The sequence below is a fragment of the Caloenas nicobarica genome, chromosome 4, assembly GCF_036013445.1.
Source record: "Caloenas nicobarica isolate bCalNic1 chromosome 4, bCalNic1.hap1, whole genome shotgun sequence".
Classification (NCBI taxonomy): Eukaryota; Metazoa; Chordata; class Aves; order Columbiformes; family Columbidae; genus Caloenas; species Caloenas nicobarica.
In genome coordinates this window covers 22,080,397-22,098,650 of record NC_088248.1, presented here as the reverse complement: position 1 = coordinate 22,098,650, position 18,254 = coordinate 22,080,397, and the positions used below count along the sequence as shown (strand labels likewise).

Sequence of the window (18,254 nt, the reverse complement as noted above, 5' to 3'; positions counted from 1 at the left end):
TTATTTTTTGTTTGGTTGGGGGGAGAGGGAGTGTTGTGTTTTGGTTTTTGTTGGTCTTTTTTTTTTTTACCAGTATTTCCACTGCAGACTCACGGAAGTAGGAAGTTTGAGACAGTCAGTATGGTTGGCCACATAGAGCCAGAAACTAATTTGTGACCAAAATCAGTATATTTTTTGTAATTTTTATATTGTTAAACTTACGTTTTCATTTTAGAGGCAGAAAGAACTGTATGTTATTCCAATCTGTTCAACTGCATATACAATGATGTTTTTCCACTACTTGCTAGGAGTATCTAAGCCTCTTTGAAAAAGTGTGGAATTTTATAACAGAACCGAGCATGATCAGGATAAATCTATTGCAACAGCTTCCTACCTCAGAACCTTTTTCCTTCATCAGAACTTTTTGTTCATCTAAAATTTAAAAAACAACAACAATGATGAAAGACATTTTGCCTCTTCAGTAACTCTAAATCTCTGAAAACTTTGAGTTTTGAGAAGTTCAACCACAGTCTTATAATGCTCAAACCCTCTCTTTCTACTGTACGTTACCACTATAGATTCTTATTTAGTCCCATTCAATACCTCTTTACACAATGTTATATAATTTTATTTCCGTTTCATTAACATGAAGAAAATTACCAAGATTACATTTTTATGCACAATATTTAGCATAAAATACAGAAGCAGACGCATGTTACCCTAATAAGCAGACTTTTGTTCTGTTGTATAAAACAATTTTGCCATCCTTTTTGTTTGTGTAACAATAGCCGTATTCTCTAAGACCATAAAGGCAGCAGAACAGCACATTTGTATAGGAGCTTTCAGTATTGATTATTGGTATGTTCCACCTCTTCCTTGGATGTCACTGTCCTCTGCACAGATTGGCCAAAATATATATAAAAGACCGATTTCTGGCTATACTTCTGTCTAAAAGTAAAAAAACTTTTATAGGGGCCTATGAAATCCATTAGATCCAACTGATAACAAGTTGGATAAGTTTCCGATATTTATCCACTTGTCAAAGAATGAACAAATGACTGGCCCAGCTGTGCCCACTCAATGCTGTCTTGCCACATGCATATCATCTCTTACGTAGCATTCATAGGAACCCAGTTAGATGGGCTGGCTGTTCATACCTCATGTAAACAAACAGGAAAGTTTCCATGTCTTTTTGTTGTTTCTAGTCTGCTTACAGATTCTGACAGACACGGTGTCAATTCCTCTTGATTTGCCAGCATGCAAGGTCTGTAATTTTTCATTTTAAATGAAAATTTGTGTTGTATATTTAAATGAAAAAGTGTGCTGTGGTTGCAGGAGACTTTGGGTGAAAACCTCTAATGCATACATGTTAACCCAGCATTTTATCCTGCCCTACCTTTTCTTTTTCTATCCTGAATGTTGAAGGTGAGGCCCGCGCTGCGGGTGAGGAGGCTTCTCTTCACTTCCTCTGCATAAACGGATACTGGGCAATTGTAGCATACCCAGGCACTACACAACTCCTTTCCATCAAGAATGTGTCCCTACATAGCATCTGAAGCTGGAGGAGTTATTTGAAATGCAGACATAAAGACTGTATTTTCTATTGTAATTTATTAAGATTTCCTCCCTTTCACATAGATGATTTTACCATCATTAGTTCATCATTTTTTAGAATGAAACATCTGATTTGTATAGAGTAGTATAGTAACCTGGGACAAAAATGAGTACTTTTCATCAATATGAATGAGTGGCTTTATTTACTTACTTCTTTCTAGCAGTTGTTGCAGAGATATAGTGAACCAACTTCTTACTTCAGCTAATAGCTATGTTTTCACCTTGGTTTTATCTGTACTTTCTGGGCTTTGTGATATCTTTGATAGAAAAAAAAATACAATAACCTAAGCCTTAGATGCTGAAGTAACCTTTCTGTGCCAGATAGTAACCACTAGAGGCTCTGTGTCCTAGTTCAATATTGCAGAGGCCAGTTTAAAGTGGGAGTGATTTTTCAGTCCAGTACGTAAAATTTTGGAAACCTTCTCACACTTATGGCAGGCTTTCTGATGTGGCCATGATTATTACCAAAAATGTTGTAGGAAATCTGAGTTAAATGCAAAACCAGAAACTGCTTCTTGGACACTTGTGTGCTTTTCTGTTACCAACCTGGATTATTATAATAGAAGGACACCCTGCAGACCTTGACAACTTTGCATATGCATTCAGTTTAGGGTGAGTTCTGAACCAATGTGACAAGTTCCTAACTGAGGTGCCTTCACTCTCCTTTTGTCATATCTTATGCGTTGATAACTCAATCGACAATGACCTTTAAGTACAGGATGCAATGTTGATGTACATGAGAACGTACCTGGTAAGTACTTGAGGGAAGATAAATAGTGCAGTGCACATCAGTAAATGCTACTTCTTGTGCACACTGAACTTCTATAACTAAAAAATAAGAGCCCTGTCCGAGGATGCTCCTGAGTGTAGTAAGACTCTTTCAAGAACTAGGAAATCCGAGCAGTGGAAACAGTGACTGAAATGATGACATCCATAGCTTTAGCGCACACAAGTTGTCTTCTTTTGAACCATGCGCTTTGCCAATAGACAGGGGATGCACTCTTAACAGAAAATGCCCTATCTTTTACCTCGGTATAAATAGGCATCTTGGGGCATGCAGGATACTGTCGTATGTCCCTGGACGTCTCCCAACCCCCTTCAGGGCTGGTAAATGACATTCACTACTCCTTTCTTGGAAATGTGCAAAAAGGATTTCCATAGATAGTCTTTGGAGATTTCCTGTTTTCTCATGTGTGTAATAGGTTGGGTCAAGCAACAAAGAGGAGGGAGGAAAGAATAGGATTTAATTTTATATGCACTCTCCCATCATCACCATTGGAAAAAAAAGTGGATGAAAAGAGAAATTATGCAATATAGATGATGTTGGTGTTAAATTAAATTAATATCATTTAGTTTTTATGCAGCAGCTGTAAGCATTCAGTTATGGGAGGGATCATGATAATAGAGTACATTCCAAACAAATGTTAACAAATTGCTTGTGTGCATGAATAATTAGTCACAAAAATAACTAAATTATCTACAGTATTTTAAGCCAACATAGTTTAAATGTAGAACCTGTAATTTATTCACTTTTGAGGCATCTGAATCGTACTAAGAAAATTTGTCATAGTGACAGATCAAAGAAAGAAAAATAATACTATGTTGTGTTTCAGCATATCATTCTAAAAGACTATGAATGCAAAGGATCCCATCTTAAAGTATTAACAGAAATTAATAAAAGCACAAGCTCTTAAAATCTTATATATATTTATATTGCAAATCAGGTAATATCTCTTTGGTTTTTACAAAGTGCCAAAATAGAGGGATTTAAATGCAAGTTATATATTTTTAGTTTTTAATTATTGAGTAGTTCAAACCAACTATAAGTAAAGATCAAAACCCTAGTCCCATTACAACTGACCAAACAAGAAATGCACAGGTGGGAAAACCTTTAATTTTGTGTTTCATATGGACACAGAGACTGAAAAAAAAAAAAAAAGTGGAAATTCTTAGCTTTGTATTTATTGGGTTTTGTTGATTTGGGTTTTTTTTTTCCTATTTCACAGATTTTGAATACCTCTGTAAAAATCTTCACAGCACTTAGTGATTCTTCTGGCCTAGGCAGAGCGTATACAGCTATGGCCAAGATCCTGGTAAGGTAGGTTAACACATCCTTGTCTGGCTGTCAGTGCAGATTCATTCAACTGTGAAAGACTTAGATTGTTAGAGGTCTGTCGCTTCCCATTACTGACTGCTTAAATTTTAAGCAGTGCCCTTCTTGCAGTAAGTGATCCTTTCATCAAAAGTTATTTTGAACTAGTACACATTTTTTAAAGTGTGTGACCCAAGATTTTCTTTACCTGTAAACTATAACATGCCCTTGTTTTCCCACATTTTGGGGTCTCTTTTTTCTTTCCTACAAATTTAGGTGTATTAGTTTGAAATGACTCTAACTTCTTGCACAAATAATTTTGACGTAAAGAAGCATAATGCAATTATCATGTGAAGGAGGAATAAAAAAAGATATTAAAGATTGCAGCTTATCCTTGATTCATCCTGTATTTGAGGACATCACTGCATATGATGCATGGTAGAGATTGGCAAATTGTTTATGGAGGAGGACTTGTCACCAGATTTATTTCAGCGTGTGGAGCAAATTCTCATGTTTGAGTTGGATGCTTTGCCTCTTGGCCTTTCAGAGCATGTAGAGACCAGCCACAATACCAGCTCTCTTCAACTTTCTGACACATAATTCATGGCTAATCATATTCTGGGCGTCCTAAATAAGCACATGGGGTAAGATGTTCAACAAGTCAAAGAACAGACTTAGGATACCAGGTCCCATTTTCAAAAGTGTCTTTAGCCAAACTGAGAAAGATTTAGTTACTAGGACATCAGCTGTTGCAATGAGTGACTTCACTATGAGTGCAAAGGTGTCTGAGCTCTCAGGAGCATTCATGGCTTCCTTGTGTTCACAAAAAGCAGCAGTCCGGGTAGAGGGTGGCCTAAGACAGCCAAGAGGACATTCCTAGAAAACCATGTATATTAATTTCCTCTCTCTGTGATTTAAGCATTCTGGAATGAGAGCACATACATTTATTTGCTCAGAAGTTACAGCTATGGAGATCCTTCTGAAGTCAGGTTGCTAATCTATTACACAGATAAAGACATAGCTGTAAATCCTTCCTCTGCAAAATGGCTGCTGCAACTTTTTTTATAAAACCCATCTGGTATTTATGTCCTGAGAACAATAACCAAATTAACACCTTACATGGGTGCCTGCTTTGAAGAGCTTTAGGTATGCGATAGGCATTAACTGCTCAGACCTGTAAAATATCATGATGATTCTTGGTATCTTTCAGCCATTTGAGAAACTTTTATGTAGAAAGGTCTGGGCACCTATGACTCAACTGAATTCTGACATTCGGTTGACCAAAAATTCAAAGAACCACAGTTCTGGATTTGTGCTCCAAAGCTTTAAAAAGTCTCAAGTAAGATGTATAAATCTGCTTGTCTGTGTGGGCCTTATGTCTTCTTGAATGCTTGAGCTCCATGACTGATGGTCATAGAGACTTAGGAAGTTTTCATCCATTGTTTTTGTAGGAAAATTTTGCAAAGAGGTATCACAGATGGGGAGATGCCATTCCATAAACCCCATTTATTCATTGTTTTATGCAGAAATGGAGAAATTCCATGGTTGCTTTTACTACATCACAAGCCGCAAAAATAGCTGAGTAGACCATAAAGTATCCTTGACATGGGAAAACAGCATAAGCAACGTTTGAAATGAGTGTTGAAGGAGTTGGCCAAAGTGAGGCTGCTTTCAGTTATCTCTGACAGGTTGTGGCAACTGGGGGAGGTTCCTGAGAAGTGGAAGATTGCAGATGTCACTTCTGCCTTTGAGAGGATCTGGGAAACTACAGGTTGGTCAGCCTCTCCTCAATCCCTGAGAAAGTGAGGGAGTGAACATTCCTGGAAGTGATTTCCAAACACATCGAGAACAGGAGTATGACTGGGAATAGTCAACATGGACGTAAGACAGGAAAATCATGCTTCACCAACCTGTTAACCTTCTACAACAAGACAACTGGCTTGGTTGGATGAAGGAAAAGCAGTGGGTGTTGTTTCTCTCAATTTTAGCAAGTCTTCTGACACCATCTCCAACAACATCTTCATACACAGGCTGAGAGGCATGTCTTAGATAAACAGACAGTGAAGTAGATTGAAAAAATACAAATAAAGAAAAAGTGATCAAGCTGTCTGAAGACTCTGTCACCAACAGTAATTATTCTGTATTTGTATTTTTACCAGATCTAGGCTAGACTTGTGCAAATAATTTTTAATTTTATGGTTAATGTCTTTATGAAGAAAAGATGACTGTGTTTCCCTTAAAATAACGCATTATAACCATAATGCCTGTGAGAATCTGCACTGATTGCCTTGTGACAGGTTGGAGAAAGTAGGTGAGCCCTCCCAAATGACTCAGAACTTGTCTATGGCTTTGGAAGTTTTTGTGAAATATTTGCTGCGGATGTTTCCACAGACCACAGGAAACCGAAATTCTCTATCATGTGCATTTAGGCATGTCATTTTCCATGGAAAAATCTAACATAATAGCATAATGTTCTTGGCTTATTCTGCCGGTGTCCACCATGGTAATGATTTCTTGTGGACACATGATTTATACATCCAATTCAATCACATGAGCAATCCTATAAAAGGTGCATATTTTCATAAAAGTCTAATAGGGGTAAAAATCTCATAGGGCATTTTAGTATGAAACTGGAAAATGAGTTGCTGCAGATATGTAATCTCTTCTGCTGAAGTCATCATAACTGTTCTGTGGGATCATGAATGACTATATCTTTAGGAAATGGCATTTTATCCATTTAGGAGGGTGATGTCTAAGAAGATAGAAAGTATATGGCTGTATAAAATAACATGTAGATTTTTGATGGAACTATAAAATATTAGCCCTTTGAGTGGGAAAGACCTGTTTATCATGTTACCAGGTCTTGTGCAGGATAAAGTGTTTCAGTAATCCTTCTAGCATACTTTAAATATCTCAAGCCGTAGTGCTTTTAGAAGTATTTGCATTGAAAAATTGTTAAACTGTACCAACCAATTGCTAGTTGGCATATGTGAAGTTCTAACACTAAGAAATATCTTTCTGATATGTATCAAATTGATTTCTTGAAAGAGGTTATATGCCCTAACAATTTTTCTGTTATCTATATGTGGAGCATAGGTTTTTATGTGAAATATAAAAAATGGCCAAAAATACATCAAAACATTTCTATTAATTCATGAAATTAAGAAAACCTTTTTACATTTTCTCCTGTCACTGATTCCATTTGCTTTATTACTTTCAGCCTGTAGCCCACAAACTTGGTGGCACAATCAACAAACCCCTTAGTGGCTGTTTCATCTCTGCTCTATTTGATTTCTCCACTCTGAGTAAATGATTAAGTTTTCATGCATTGGCTCAACCAAAATCTATGTTCACTCAACCACATCCTTTATTGATTACTTCTACTGCAAACAGTAGGCCAAGTGTGATATACATAATTGGACAGTTGTCAGGGGATGTGGGTGTTAACAGTCCTGTTTTCCCAATTGGAAACTGGAATCACCTTGATACACAAATATTCTGCACTGTTTCATTCTCATTCCTTGGACCGAGGAGTCCTTTTCCTCAGAATATATGTTTTTAACTCTCAAAGGTCTGGTTGAATGGATTTAATGATTATACCATATAATATGCTCTTCGAGTTGCACCTGTGCACTGCATATAGAAAACTAGAAAAACTGGAATTAATATTTGTCTAACACTTTAACCTTGTCCTTTAACTTATATAAATCATATGCTGTATTTCTGTGGGGGCACATTTGATTTTCTGTTCTTAGGGAAAAAAATAAATTTAAAAAAGAATTTGTTTCTAATTCTAAAATTTAGAAGCCTTTTGACATTTGGCAAATGTTTACAGTACAGTATAGTTAATATTCTTGTGATATTAAAAAAATTAGGAAACTTTAGTAAATCTAATTCTGCTTATTGACAGCTAAGCTTTACAGTAGCATATACTTCTACATTTCAAGCATGTTAGTTTGCAGTGTTTTAACATCCTTTTGTAGCAATGTAGCTCATCTCAGTCACATATTATCAATCACTGCAATATTGTAAATTTGCAGCCGCGCTTTGATGTGTTTCCTGTTCTGGGGCAGGCTCTACCCTGTTATAATTACTCTGATATCATAAGACAGGGAATTAGAGACTTCTGCCAGATTTTGAAAGCGCATACCCCTAGTATAGTTTATAATAAAAACCATAATGTAAATAAACCCCAGTCAGTCATTTGCTACAGGAATATAATTTGAACGTGCTTTAAAGTAGTGAATAAATCATAGTTCTTAATCACGCACAGGAACTTCTGTTTCTGTGCATTTCTTAATTAAGACTGGATATTCTGTCTTGCTTGGTGGCTTGACATTTAGCATGCTGCACTCCTACATTAGTGACTCAAGTTCATGGCTAATATTGAGGTCAGCTGCAGTAGCACTTCAGCCTTAAAGGGAAAAAGAGTGTAATACCTCACAAGCAAACCCAGATGTCTATCTTATATTTTGTAATCATGCTGCAGAAGTCTTATATTGTTAATATGACCGGCTTTATTAAAAAAGGGAAATCTGCAAATATTATTGTCAAAGTACATTAGACAATTTTTAACTTAGATTCAGCTATGACCTCAGGTTTATCTGATCTCATGGGATTTGGGGGTGATACCTGCAATCCACAGTTATAGGTTTGCCTGTGTGACTCCAGCAACCTTTGATCCAGCCAGCCAAAGTGCAGCATCCCACTCAGGGAAGCGCTGCCGTCCCCAGACCTGAGACACAGCACCATTGTGGAGCTGCCGCTGTTCCACCAGGCTTCTAGAGCAAGAAGTGACAGCTCTGAACGACAGGAGCACAAAGTCTTACTGAAAAACTAGCCTGCTTACCCCTATTTTGTCAGGATGTGAAGTCCAGTTGTATTGAAAATGTTACCAGCTGCTCACTAGAAAAAAAAATATATAATGATGGAAACTCCAAAAACCATGCAAAACAATCACCTGCATTTTCATTCTTGGCCTTAAAATATGGCACAGCATTCTGAAGAAGAACGTTGTTTTATTAAACTCAAAGGATGCAGTTCTGCCGTCAGAGGTTCTGTATGGACTAGTCTTGTTGGTCTCAGCACAGGTAGTGCCTGGACAGCTGTCCTGGAAATAAAGCTCAGTCATGGCTCAGTCACCACAAAGTTAGTTCAGAACAGGGGGATTAGATCTTCAGCATTTGTAGATGGCATCTGAGTGAATACTTAATTTTGTCCCTCTCCTTTGCTTCAGTCAGGGAAAAGCAGATGAAACTCTTACATGCTTGGGAGAGTTTATGAAGGCTGCTGAGAATGCTCATCTAAGCCAAAGCCAGGTGGATGCACGTGTATTACTTGGGAATATTTACAACGAAAGAGTAAGTACTGGTTGTAGTAATGATGTCAAACAACTGGGTTTAATTAATGGTAAAAATCTGGATTTGCATATGAGATAACCCAGAAGAATTTGATCTGGGTATTGTATCTTACCAGAGTTACCAAAGGAGAAGATACTGTGTGACTGAATAAAATGGGCCTTAAGTTTTTGGGAAAGGTGAAAATTTCACACTCTATTTAACACATGGTTTTGTCCTAGAATTGGTAAATAAAAACTCCAAATACTGATCATGATAGACTTTCAGTGTTGTGAAAAATCAAGATCCAAATATTCATATGCCCATAAAGAGTCATCAGTTAATGCAAATGAAATTTTATTATCCTATACATTGAAAAATGTGTGGGTTTTTTTCAATGACTATATACAATGTTGCATACTAATATGCAGTTTTTAATCTCAGCTTACTTTCTTCACTACATTCAGCCAAATTTATTGAATGGGTGCTGGCAGAAAATAGTTTGGCTAAGGTCTGTCTTGGTAGTGGAAGGGCTTTCTCTTCTATATGCTTCCATCCAGCCTGATGGCTTTGATTTGGCCTGTTTCAATCAATAGATAGGCAGTGACGAACAATATTAAGCTAGAGGTAAGAAACACCCTTAATTGTAATTTCTAAGGTCTTTTGAGGTGCTTCTTTCTGACCCATGTGCCAGTCTCTGAAATTGTGCCTCTGGATTGGACCCTGTCCGGGTGGTGGTTTCCAATCTCACTCTGACCTTAACCACTTCTGGAGATACAGCACTTGCGCTGCAGGAGCACTTGGGTTTTGAAATTAGAAGGGTTAAAAACATTGCTGTAGAGTGATTCGCGTTGAGCCTTTTAACATCTATGTCAGCGTTGAAATGCTACACGAAATTATTTAGACATAGTAAGTAATAAAAAGATTTTTTCTGCAGACCGGACAATGTGGAAATTAGGAAGCACTTTCACTATGAACAAAAAACAAAACAAAATTACGCTTTCTAAATCACCCTTTCTTGCTTCTGTTGCCTGTGGTTTTGTCAGAATTTCTTTTCTATGTGTAATATAGTGAACAGGCTACTTGCCCATTTTCGTTTTATCCCAAATTCCTTTTTTTTTTTTTCCTGGATTCCTCTTACAGAGAACTCCCACTACCAAAGTTGCTGGGCTGATTTTGTTTCATAAGCATTAGAAAAATTTCCTAGAAAAATTAGCCTGAGTGCTTTCTATTTACATATGTTCTTAGCATAAATGCCTAATTTCCCATTGAAAACTAGGTTTTAAAGTCTCTAAGAACTTCCTGAAGTAACTTTAAAATCGATCTGAAACTTAGAAGAAAGTAGGGTGATGTGAAACTATATGTAATTATTCTACTCCAAATTTGAAAAACAATTAACTAAATTCTGTTTAACTGCCTTTATATTTCACTGTTTCTGCCACAATTACTAATAATCAGTTCTATGAGAAGGGATATTTTAAGAATTAACCTCTTTTTGCTTATTCTCTAAATTCTCTTTCTCAGTTCAGAATTTGCTGCCTCAAACCGGGGTAGCAGTGCCGAAGGGAAGAAATATAGTGACTTAACCTGATTAACTTACATAAAATACGTAATTTAAATATACCAAAAAAACCCCCACAAACCTTAAAGTTTTATGATTCCTTATTTTCTATACCATTTTTTTCTGCAAGGTCAGCAATGTTTACCAAAACGGAGTCTAAATTGACATTTCCTCTCTTGGATCGTTGCCTGCTTGGTGTCAGCTGTCATTGACAGTATTCTCTAAGTCCTTATTCGGGTACTTTTGTTCAAGTCTATACTTCCCCCAGTGATACAATTTGCAGTAGTGCTGTCCTTCTTATCGAATTAAAGATATCTCTATTTATATCCAGATCTATCCTTGGAGACCTTTAGTAAACTGGGGGTATAATTTTTACTGTTCTTCCCAAAGTGACTTAGGCCAAGTTCACTTTGCTCTGTCCACACTGTTGCTGTATCTTTGCAGTTCTGTCACCTCACCGTTCCATCACCTTCATTGTCTTTCTTTAATGCTGTACACTCAGTTCCCACTCTCTAGTCATGATTGTTTTACCCAAATGTTGCTTGTTTCCTAAAATGCCTGGGTTTGTATTACGCATGAGTATTAGGTCTAATTTCTCCTAGTTCGTTAAGCAGGTTACTTACTGAACATGCAACCTCTGATGGAGTCGGCATGACACACCCTGTCATTTCTCATTTCACTTTTCTCAGGTTTCTTATTCTGAGCTGCCTCACTCCTCTCACTAATTGCATCACTTAACCTATTATAGTTCTTAGGAGTACAGTAGGCAGGTGTTTGTGCGTTTTGTCTATTATGCTACTACTTATCATTCTTTATGCATTGCTGTGTCCTTATAGACCTAATTCTGCTCTCCTGCTGTATTAAACAAACCATAAAGACTACCTGAATTTCTATTACTCTTTTCTCCTTTTCTATTGCAGGCATATTTTAGCAATCATAGAAATTTTGATCTCAAGTTCAGCAGGTATCAGTTGGAGTCTCTCCTTCAGGTCTCTATGCAGGAGGGAATTTCAATCTTATTAAATCAAGCTGAGAAAGAAAGGATAAGACAACTCTGAAAATGTTTTCAGTCAGGAAGTTTGTGCCATCAGGCTACAACTGGAAAACTGGAAGACATCTTCCAGAGAGCAGGCAGGCTATAATTAGTGTTAATGACAGACATACAGAAACTGCCACAAGAAGTTTGTCTAGCTCTGACAATAGCCAGAATTAACTCCTTCAGAGTAAGGTAAATGATGAAAAGTTTCATAATTACTTGCTCCCAGGAAGACCTATTTTTGCCTTTTCTTCTTTGTTGTTTTGGGGGGATGTTGTTTGTTGGTTTGGTTTGGGGTTTTTTTATCATAAGGATGTCCAACTTTCTCCTTAATAGGCTTGTGATCGAGATTGTCACCATAGGAGAGAGCTATCCATAATTATTTATAGATTTCTTTCACCTCAGTTATATTCAGTTCATCCCTACTCTTCTTTTGTAGTTGGTAGCAATTTTCAGTCTATTTCTGGTTTATATTTGCTGTTTGGCTTATATTCACTTTGTCCAGTTTTATTAATATACTGTTCATGTAAATAAAGATATTATATCTACTCTAGCTTTCTCCACTGCATTCTTGATGCATCCTAATATTTTGTTTGACCTTGCTAGACATTAGAGCTGGTTTGCATTTAGGACAAGGCACTGCAGAGCTGCACATGTTATCTCAAGGCCACCTTCCTCAGCCTGAGTTAGTTAGAACCCAGTTAAAAGGTACATATAGTCTAGGCAGTATGAATTACCTCTCTTTTTCTAAAGAATTAATTTCATCTACTATCAAGTAACCACTCAGATAGTATTATTAGGTTGCTTTGAAATTCCTCAAAGCCTTGCAAAAAAACTTCCTTTTTTACCTTTTTAGACAATCTTGGCAAAAAATGTCACCTGACTCTTTTTCTGCAGTAAATAAACATTAGACAATACTGATACTAGAGCAGAAAGTTGCACGCTGCCACATATAATACCAATACTAAATATACTACCTTTCAAGCCTGGATTATACTACCTAGTTTTAATGAAAGCTGTAATTTATTTCCTAGCAATTCAATCTCTTTGTCTTTAGATTTCTTCAAATCTCTTTCTTACGCTCTGTTGAGGTGTGGTGGTATGCTACTTTTTAAATTAGAAGCTTGTTTCTGCAACTCTTCTTTTACTCCATCTCTGAGCTCAAAGTAGCTCCATGGCAAAGAAAAAATATTCAAAAGATGAAGAAATACACCAAGAAGTATTTTAGCTTTTCAGCAGTATTGTTCAGCCTATCATGATTTTCCCTAGTTCTCTCTTTATTCCTCTTTCGTCAAGAAGTTCAGGAGATTTCTTTCTATATCTCACATAAAAATTAGTTCTTGTTATACTTTCTTTAAAAATTCCTCTCAAGGTACTATCTGCTGTAGTTTATACTCCTTTTTACTGGATTCATGAATGCTAGATTTCTGTGTTCTGCAGGATAAAGAGATAAAAGCTTCAAGTTTTCTATTTAGTAACAGTTGGCTTATATTTCTCCCACTGTTTGTCTTTTTCTGATTAGGAATATCCCTGGGTGTTGGTATACCTCTTTTTCCCCCACAAATCTGTAGGTTTTAATTTCTGCTCTTTTCCGTACTTTATGTCCATCATTTAATCATTCTCCTTTTTCCAGTTTTAGGTTTTCTTTTCTAAAATTTAGTATCACAGTAGTAAATCAGGACCTTTCCTCCCACAAAGGTGTTAAACTTTATGAAACAATAGTGACAATTCCTAAATGGCCTGGCTGGAATCAGTATTAATGCTTGGCGTTGGTACAGTGATTTGTATGTTCAAAATACTGCACAGACAACCAAAAAACAATTCAGTTCCTGAGGAAGATACGAGTAGTGTTATCTGGATTTTAGAAGTTAGGAAACAGTGATGGAGAGTGATTTGCTTAATACCCTGCTATGAGTCATTCCGTGGGCTGGCCTCTCAACTACGATGTCTCTGAGGTGCGAGAGGAGCAGCCTCTAATGTTGACATAAAATATAGGTGACTACAAGTAGTTTTTACAATTCTTTTCTTCCTTTTCTTTTTTTCTTTTCTTTACTAGGGGAACTATAATGAAGCTTTTGAATATACCAGTCAGGCTTTTGAAGCAGCAAAAACTTTAAATAATTTGCCCTCAGTGGGTGAAACAAAGACTTACCGTGGCATTGCAGAGGCTCATAAGCTGATGGTGGCATTTAAAAGCCATATAGAAGCAGAAGATCCCGTCAGCCTCAAGTACCTGCTGGAATGGAAGGAGAACAAAAGTGACATGTGCACTGACCCTCTTACAGTCGGTAAGACATTGGTTATGAAACGCATTAGTGCTGTATTGTCCTCTACAGTTAAGTCGTTTTTCTTGTAGAGTTTTATTAAATTATTTCCTGGGTTTAATCCTTGTATTGAATGGAGGTTAGATTTACTCCTTTGTGTGCTTATTTTAAAGGCTGATTTAAATAGGTTTAAATACAATATAGCAGGGAGAAATAGATGTGCTATGATTGGTAACTTTTTTCAGTGTTGTTTTCCAAAACATGACCGTTACAGGCAAGCAGTGTGTATTTGTTTAGTCCAATATCATTATTTTAATCTTTAAAAATATAATGATAATATTCATTTGCAGTCAGTTTTTCAAGTGCATCCAAAAATAAGTTCCCTGTTACTAATAGTAAGAAGTAATTTCTGCTTGACATAGTGAACATAGTTTTGAATTCAGAAGAACATGCTGTTTTATTTTTGGCATCCTTATACTTGACATTGGAGGTGAAGAGGAAGAAAAAAGGCAACTCTGATTTCTTCACTGTGTTTCCTTGTCTCAAATAAAGAGTAGAGGAGGACTTTGGGTGGAGTCGACCTCTTTCTTCATGGGTTAAATTTTCTGTACTTTATTTTCCCCTGTACTATATGTTCATACAAGACGAAATGAATTATGCATTGTCTCCAAGTATTGATAGTACTGAACCGTACTGTACTGGGGAAGGAAGAGGGATAATTCTACTCCACCTTAAAGCTTCACTCTCTGCCTTCCTGTGGAGTGCCTGAATTGGGAGTACACTGGAAATAAATGACAGCTGGGGCAAAGTCATAACATGGAGCTTCAGAGTTACTGTGTCCAAATTCCCCCTCATTTATCATACTTTCAAAGCCAAAGAACTGCTTGTCTGTCCTTTCCTTGTGTATCTTTTCCTTTCATGGAAATGAAACAAGTATAACTTCAATTGTGAAATTTATATATAAAATAAGTGGTTAACAGCCTGATAATTGAAGATGTTAGCAGTTTAACAGGAGCCAGGGTAGCAGAGGCAACACTGGAAGCAAAACTAAGAATTGTGGAATAAGGACGTTCATTGGCATGCTGAAGAGAGAACAAATCAGCACTCTGTTTAGAGTTCCAGTAAGGGTAACAGGGCTGTTCTTTCTCAATGATAATGTGTTTCTTTATCAATGACTGTATATATTTATTATTTTTGCCTTAATAAGTTAATATCCAGGACAGTCACAATCAGATTTTGTTGGCTGGCAAAGTTAATTGGGTGCGTGTCTCCTGCAAGGGGTAGTAAGTTTCTAGACCTGTAGAGATAGGATGATCTTTGTATCTTCAGCGTGTATTTTACTTCTTGCACCTAGAGAAGTTTTCTATTCAACTTTTACATATTGCTTTCTCCAGACAGTTGCGATACTCATTTATATCCTGAAATGATGTGTGCCCCTTTAAGCTTGAGCTTCATGCTGCTCTTCAACAGGACGTCAGGGATAAAAAGAGTATGATTAGAAAAGACCTTTATGTCCTGGCAAGCGTGGTACCAGAAACAAGTTTTACCTGCTGAGATTCTCTTCCTTCAGCATTTCTGCCTAGTTTACCCTCTGTTACTTTTGGTACTGTGGTTTTCATTTCAGTTCCAGTTAACTCCAGGAACCCTGTGGCTACTGCATATTTAGCAGCTCTTCCAGTTCAGTATCATTCTTCTCATTAGTGCACCAAGCTTACTCTCAGGATACCCAGATTACATCCAGGAAAACATAGTGTCACACTGTCAGCACAACCTGTAACATTCTTCATGCTCTGTGTGCCAGATCTCTAGTTAGTACTGGCATTACATTTTTAATATCTGTGTCTGGCGAAACATGACCTGGCACCAGTTCAATATCCGGATTCACCAGCTTTGAGGTTCAAGTATAGCCTTTATCCTACCTTCCAGCAGAATGGCCGTGTATCCTGTGATGAACTCATCACTTTGGAAATTCCTGCTGTGATAATAGAACAGTATTTCTAGCTCTTTCAAACAGCTCAACATCGATAATCTTCTAGATTTTTCTCAGTCTTTTTGAGGATAAAGCAGCTAAAGACAAAAAACAATGGTGGTTCTTGATCCGCAGAGGAGTTTAATGAAGGGAAGAAGGAAGATAATACATTTTTATTTCTAGCTATTCTGACTGGTTAATCTTTCTGTGACAAAATAAATAAGAGTAGTTTCTGTATTCTTAGGCAAAATAAATACTTAGGCTAGTGGAGGAACAATGACATTTAAATTCAAGTATTGCCAGATACCTTATGTCTTTCAACCAAAGCTTATCTTCTAAATTAATCATTTCAATAACCAGGCAGGAAGAAGCATTAATTACTCAGTTTACCTCAACATTATTACTAAAACGGACGCTTTGACCAAAGTTGTCATAGACAAAAGGGATGGAATTGTCAGAAAACAGTGTTTATAAATGCAAAGGAGAATGTGTTTCTATCTGCTGCATTTGACTCAGTCACCTGACTTCACTTACAAGAGAGTTATTTATGCTGTTTTGAGATGCCACTGCAAGAACAAAAACATTTTTATTGATCTTTTTACGTTTAGTCAAACATATAAAAAATTATTATCGGCAGAATCAGTAGGCAAAAAAGCTTGTGACTGCATGTGAAAGGCTAAAGAGGAACTCACAGCATGAGTGACATTGTCTGATGAGAAAATATTTCACAGGTCTTCCAATAAATAATCTCCTGACTTGCCACCTTCTAGAAGGGAGACTAATAATTAAAGGTGCTGAAGGCAGGGAAATTTTGGATCACATTTTGGGTATTGATTACATGAAACGCTGACCAGGAATTGTGTTTTCTGTAAGTCCAGCAATTCTCTGTCCAGGTCATTGCATCTGGCAGGGCTGTGCCTCAGCAGGAGACCTTGGATGCTTGAAATCATCTCAGCACTTTTAAGAGTAGATTTAAAAGGTGTTATTTTCATCATACTAAAAAGTCTTCAGCTGTTTTCTTGAGAAATGTTATATGCTTTTGGCCATAATTTAGATGTACATTTCTTGACTTTGAAGAACTTCTTGAAATTGACATATTTTACTGTAGGTTTTCTGTGTTTGTTTTGGTTTGGGGTTTTGGGGAGTATTTTTGGTGTCGTTTTGGTTTTTTACTAATAGCTACAAATGCAGCATAAATTATTGTTGTACCTATATCATTAATTGTGAAGTCTTATTATCAATGGAATTGTCTTGTACCATCCACTTTAGCATGATCAGGACTATTTCTAGTATTCCATATCTGAGCAGCCTTCAATGTGATTTAAAATGCATGCGCCAGCTGAAACTAGAGCTTGGAAAATAAACTGTAATGAGCTTTTGTTCTTACTCCCAAATATGTAGTCCCTCAATATTCTTTTTCCAGCTCCCGCTCATAGATGTATATAATGGTGAATTCCATAATGTGAATGGCTCCTTTTTGTTGTGTAAAAAGTCAAGTTGTAATCCTACCAATTAACATTTTAAAAATATCTTTAAGGTGGTTTATAGTCATTTTCTTGTAAAAGATGTGTCTAGCACAAAATCGTTAATGTGTTGAAGAAAAGAGACCTTCCCAGGTGCATTTTAGATTAGGCTTGCATGTGACTTTGTCATTCATTAATAAAAGGATTATCCCTAAAGAATGGTAAAGTCAGAAGTGAGATATGAGATCAAAGATTACACTAAACAAATTCTATTAACATTTCTCTACTGTAACTTGCCATGGCTATGTAATTTATGGGCCATTTTGGTAACAGTGTCCAACAGTAGAACAGTCTGCTACATAATGTGATAAACTGCTTTTTTACTGTCTCTTCTTTCTGAAGTACACTAATTCCAGGAAAACTTCCAACATTGCAAATCTTGTCTTTCCTCCATTAATAAATTATGTTGGTTACCTCAAACGCATGCTAGTAAAACTGTTCTGTCTTGGCACTGTACCCAAAATGCTTGACTGTACTTCAGCAAATCAAAACCAATTTTCATCAGGAAGGTGCATTATAAATTATATTTCATATTTGCCCAGTAAATGTTCATCAATGGCAGCAGATTTTTTGATCTGAGAATGTTTAAGAGAAAGAAAAGATATGGTGCCCTCATCAAAACTACAAAAATAGCAAGTCTTTGTACCTTACACAGATGTACATCCTTAAAATAGTTCTTATATCGTGTCACTGGAAAGGCAGAGGCTTGTGTTAGAAGGTTCCTTTCACTGCTTATTTCATATCTAAACCTCTGTCATAGATTTTGGCAAACCATGATACTGATGTGAGACTACCGGAATTGTGCACGTGCTCCCTCAGAGCCCCTGTTTGTGTGTCTGTTATAGTTTGACTCATTTATTACTTAATAAGTTCTATTCTG

The 18,254-nt window shown here is 36.7% G+C and overlaps 1 protein-coding gene across 4 annotated transcripts in view; it reads left to right on the top strand.

Moving 5' to 3' along the window:
* The window catches only part of TTC29 (tetratricopeptide repeat domain 29), a 220,166-nt gene that overhangs the window by 157,588 nt on the left and 44,324 nt on the right, over positions 1–18,254 (top strand). For all 4 annotated transcript variants that reach the window (XM_065634079.1, XM_065634080.1, XM_065634077.1 and 1 more), the window contains 3 exons: positions 3,600–3,691; positions 8,922–9,045; positions 13,675–13,906. In XM_065634079.1, the coding sequence (XP_065490151.1) occupies positions 3,600–3,691; positions 8,922–9,045; positions 13,675–13,906 (448 nt within the window). The remainder of the gene's footprint in view (positions 1–3,599; positions 3,692–8,921; positions 9,046–13,674; positions 13,907–18,254) is intronic.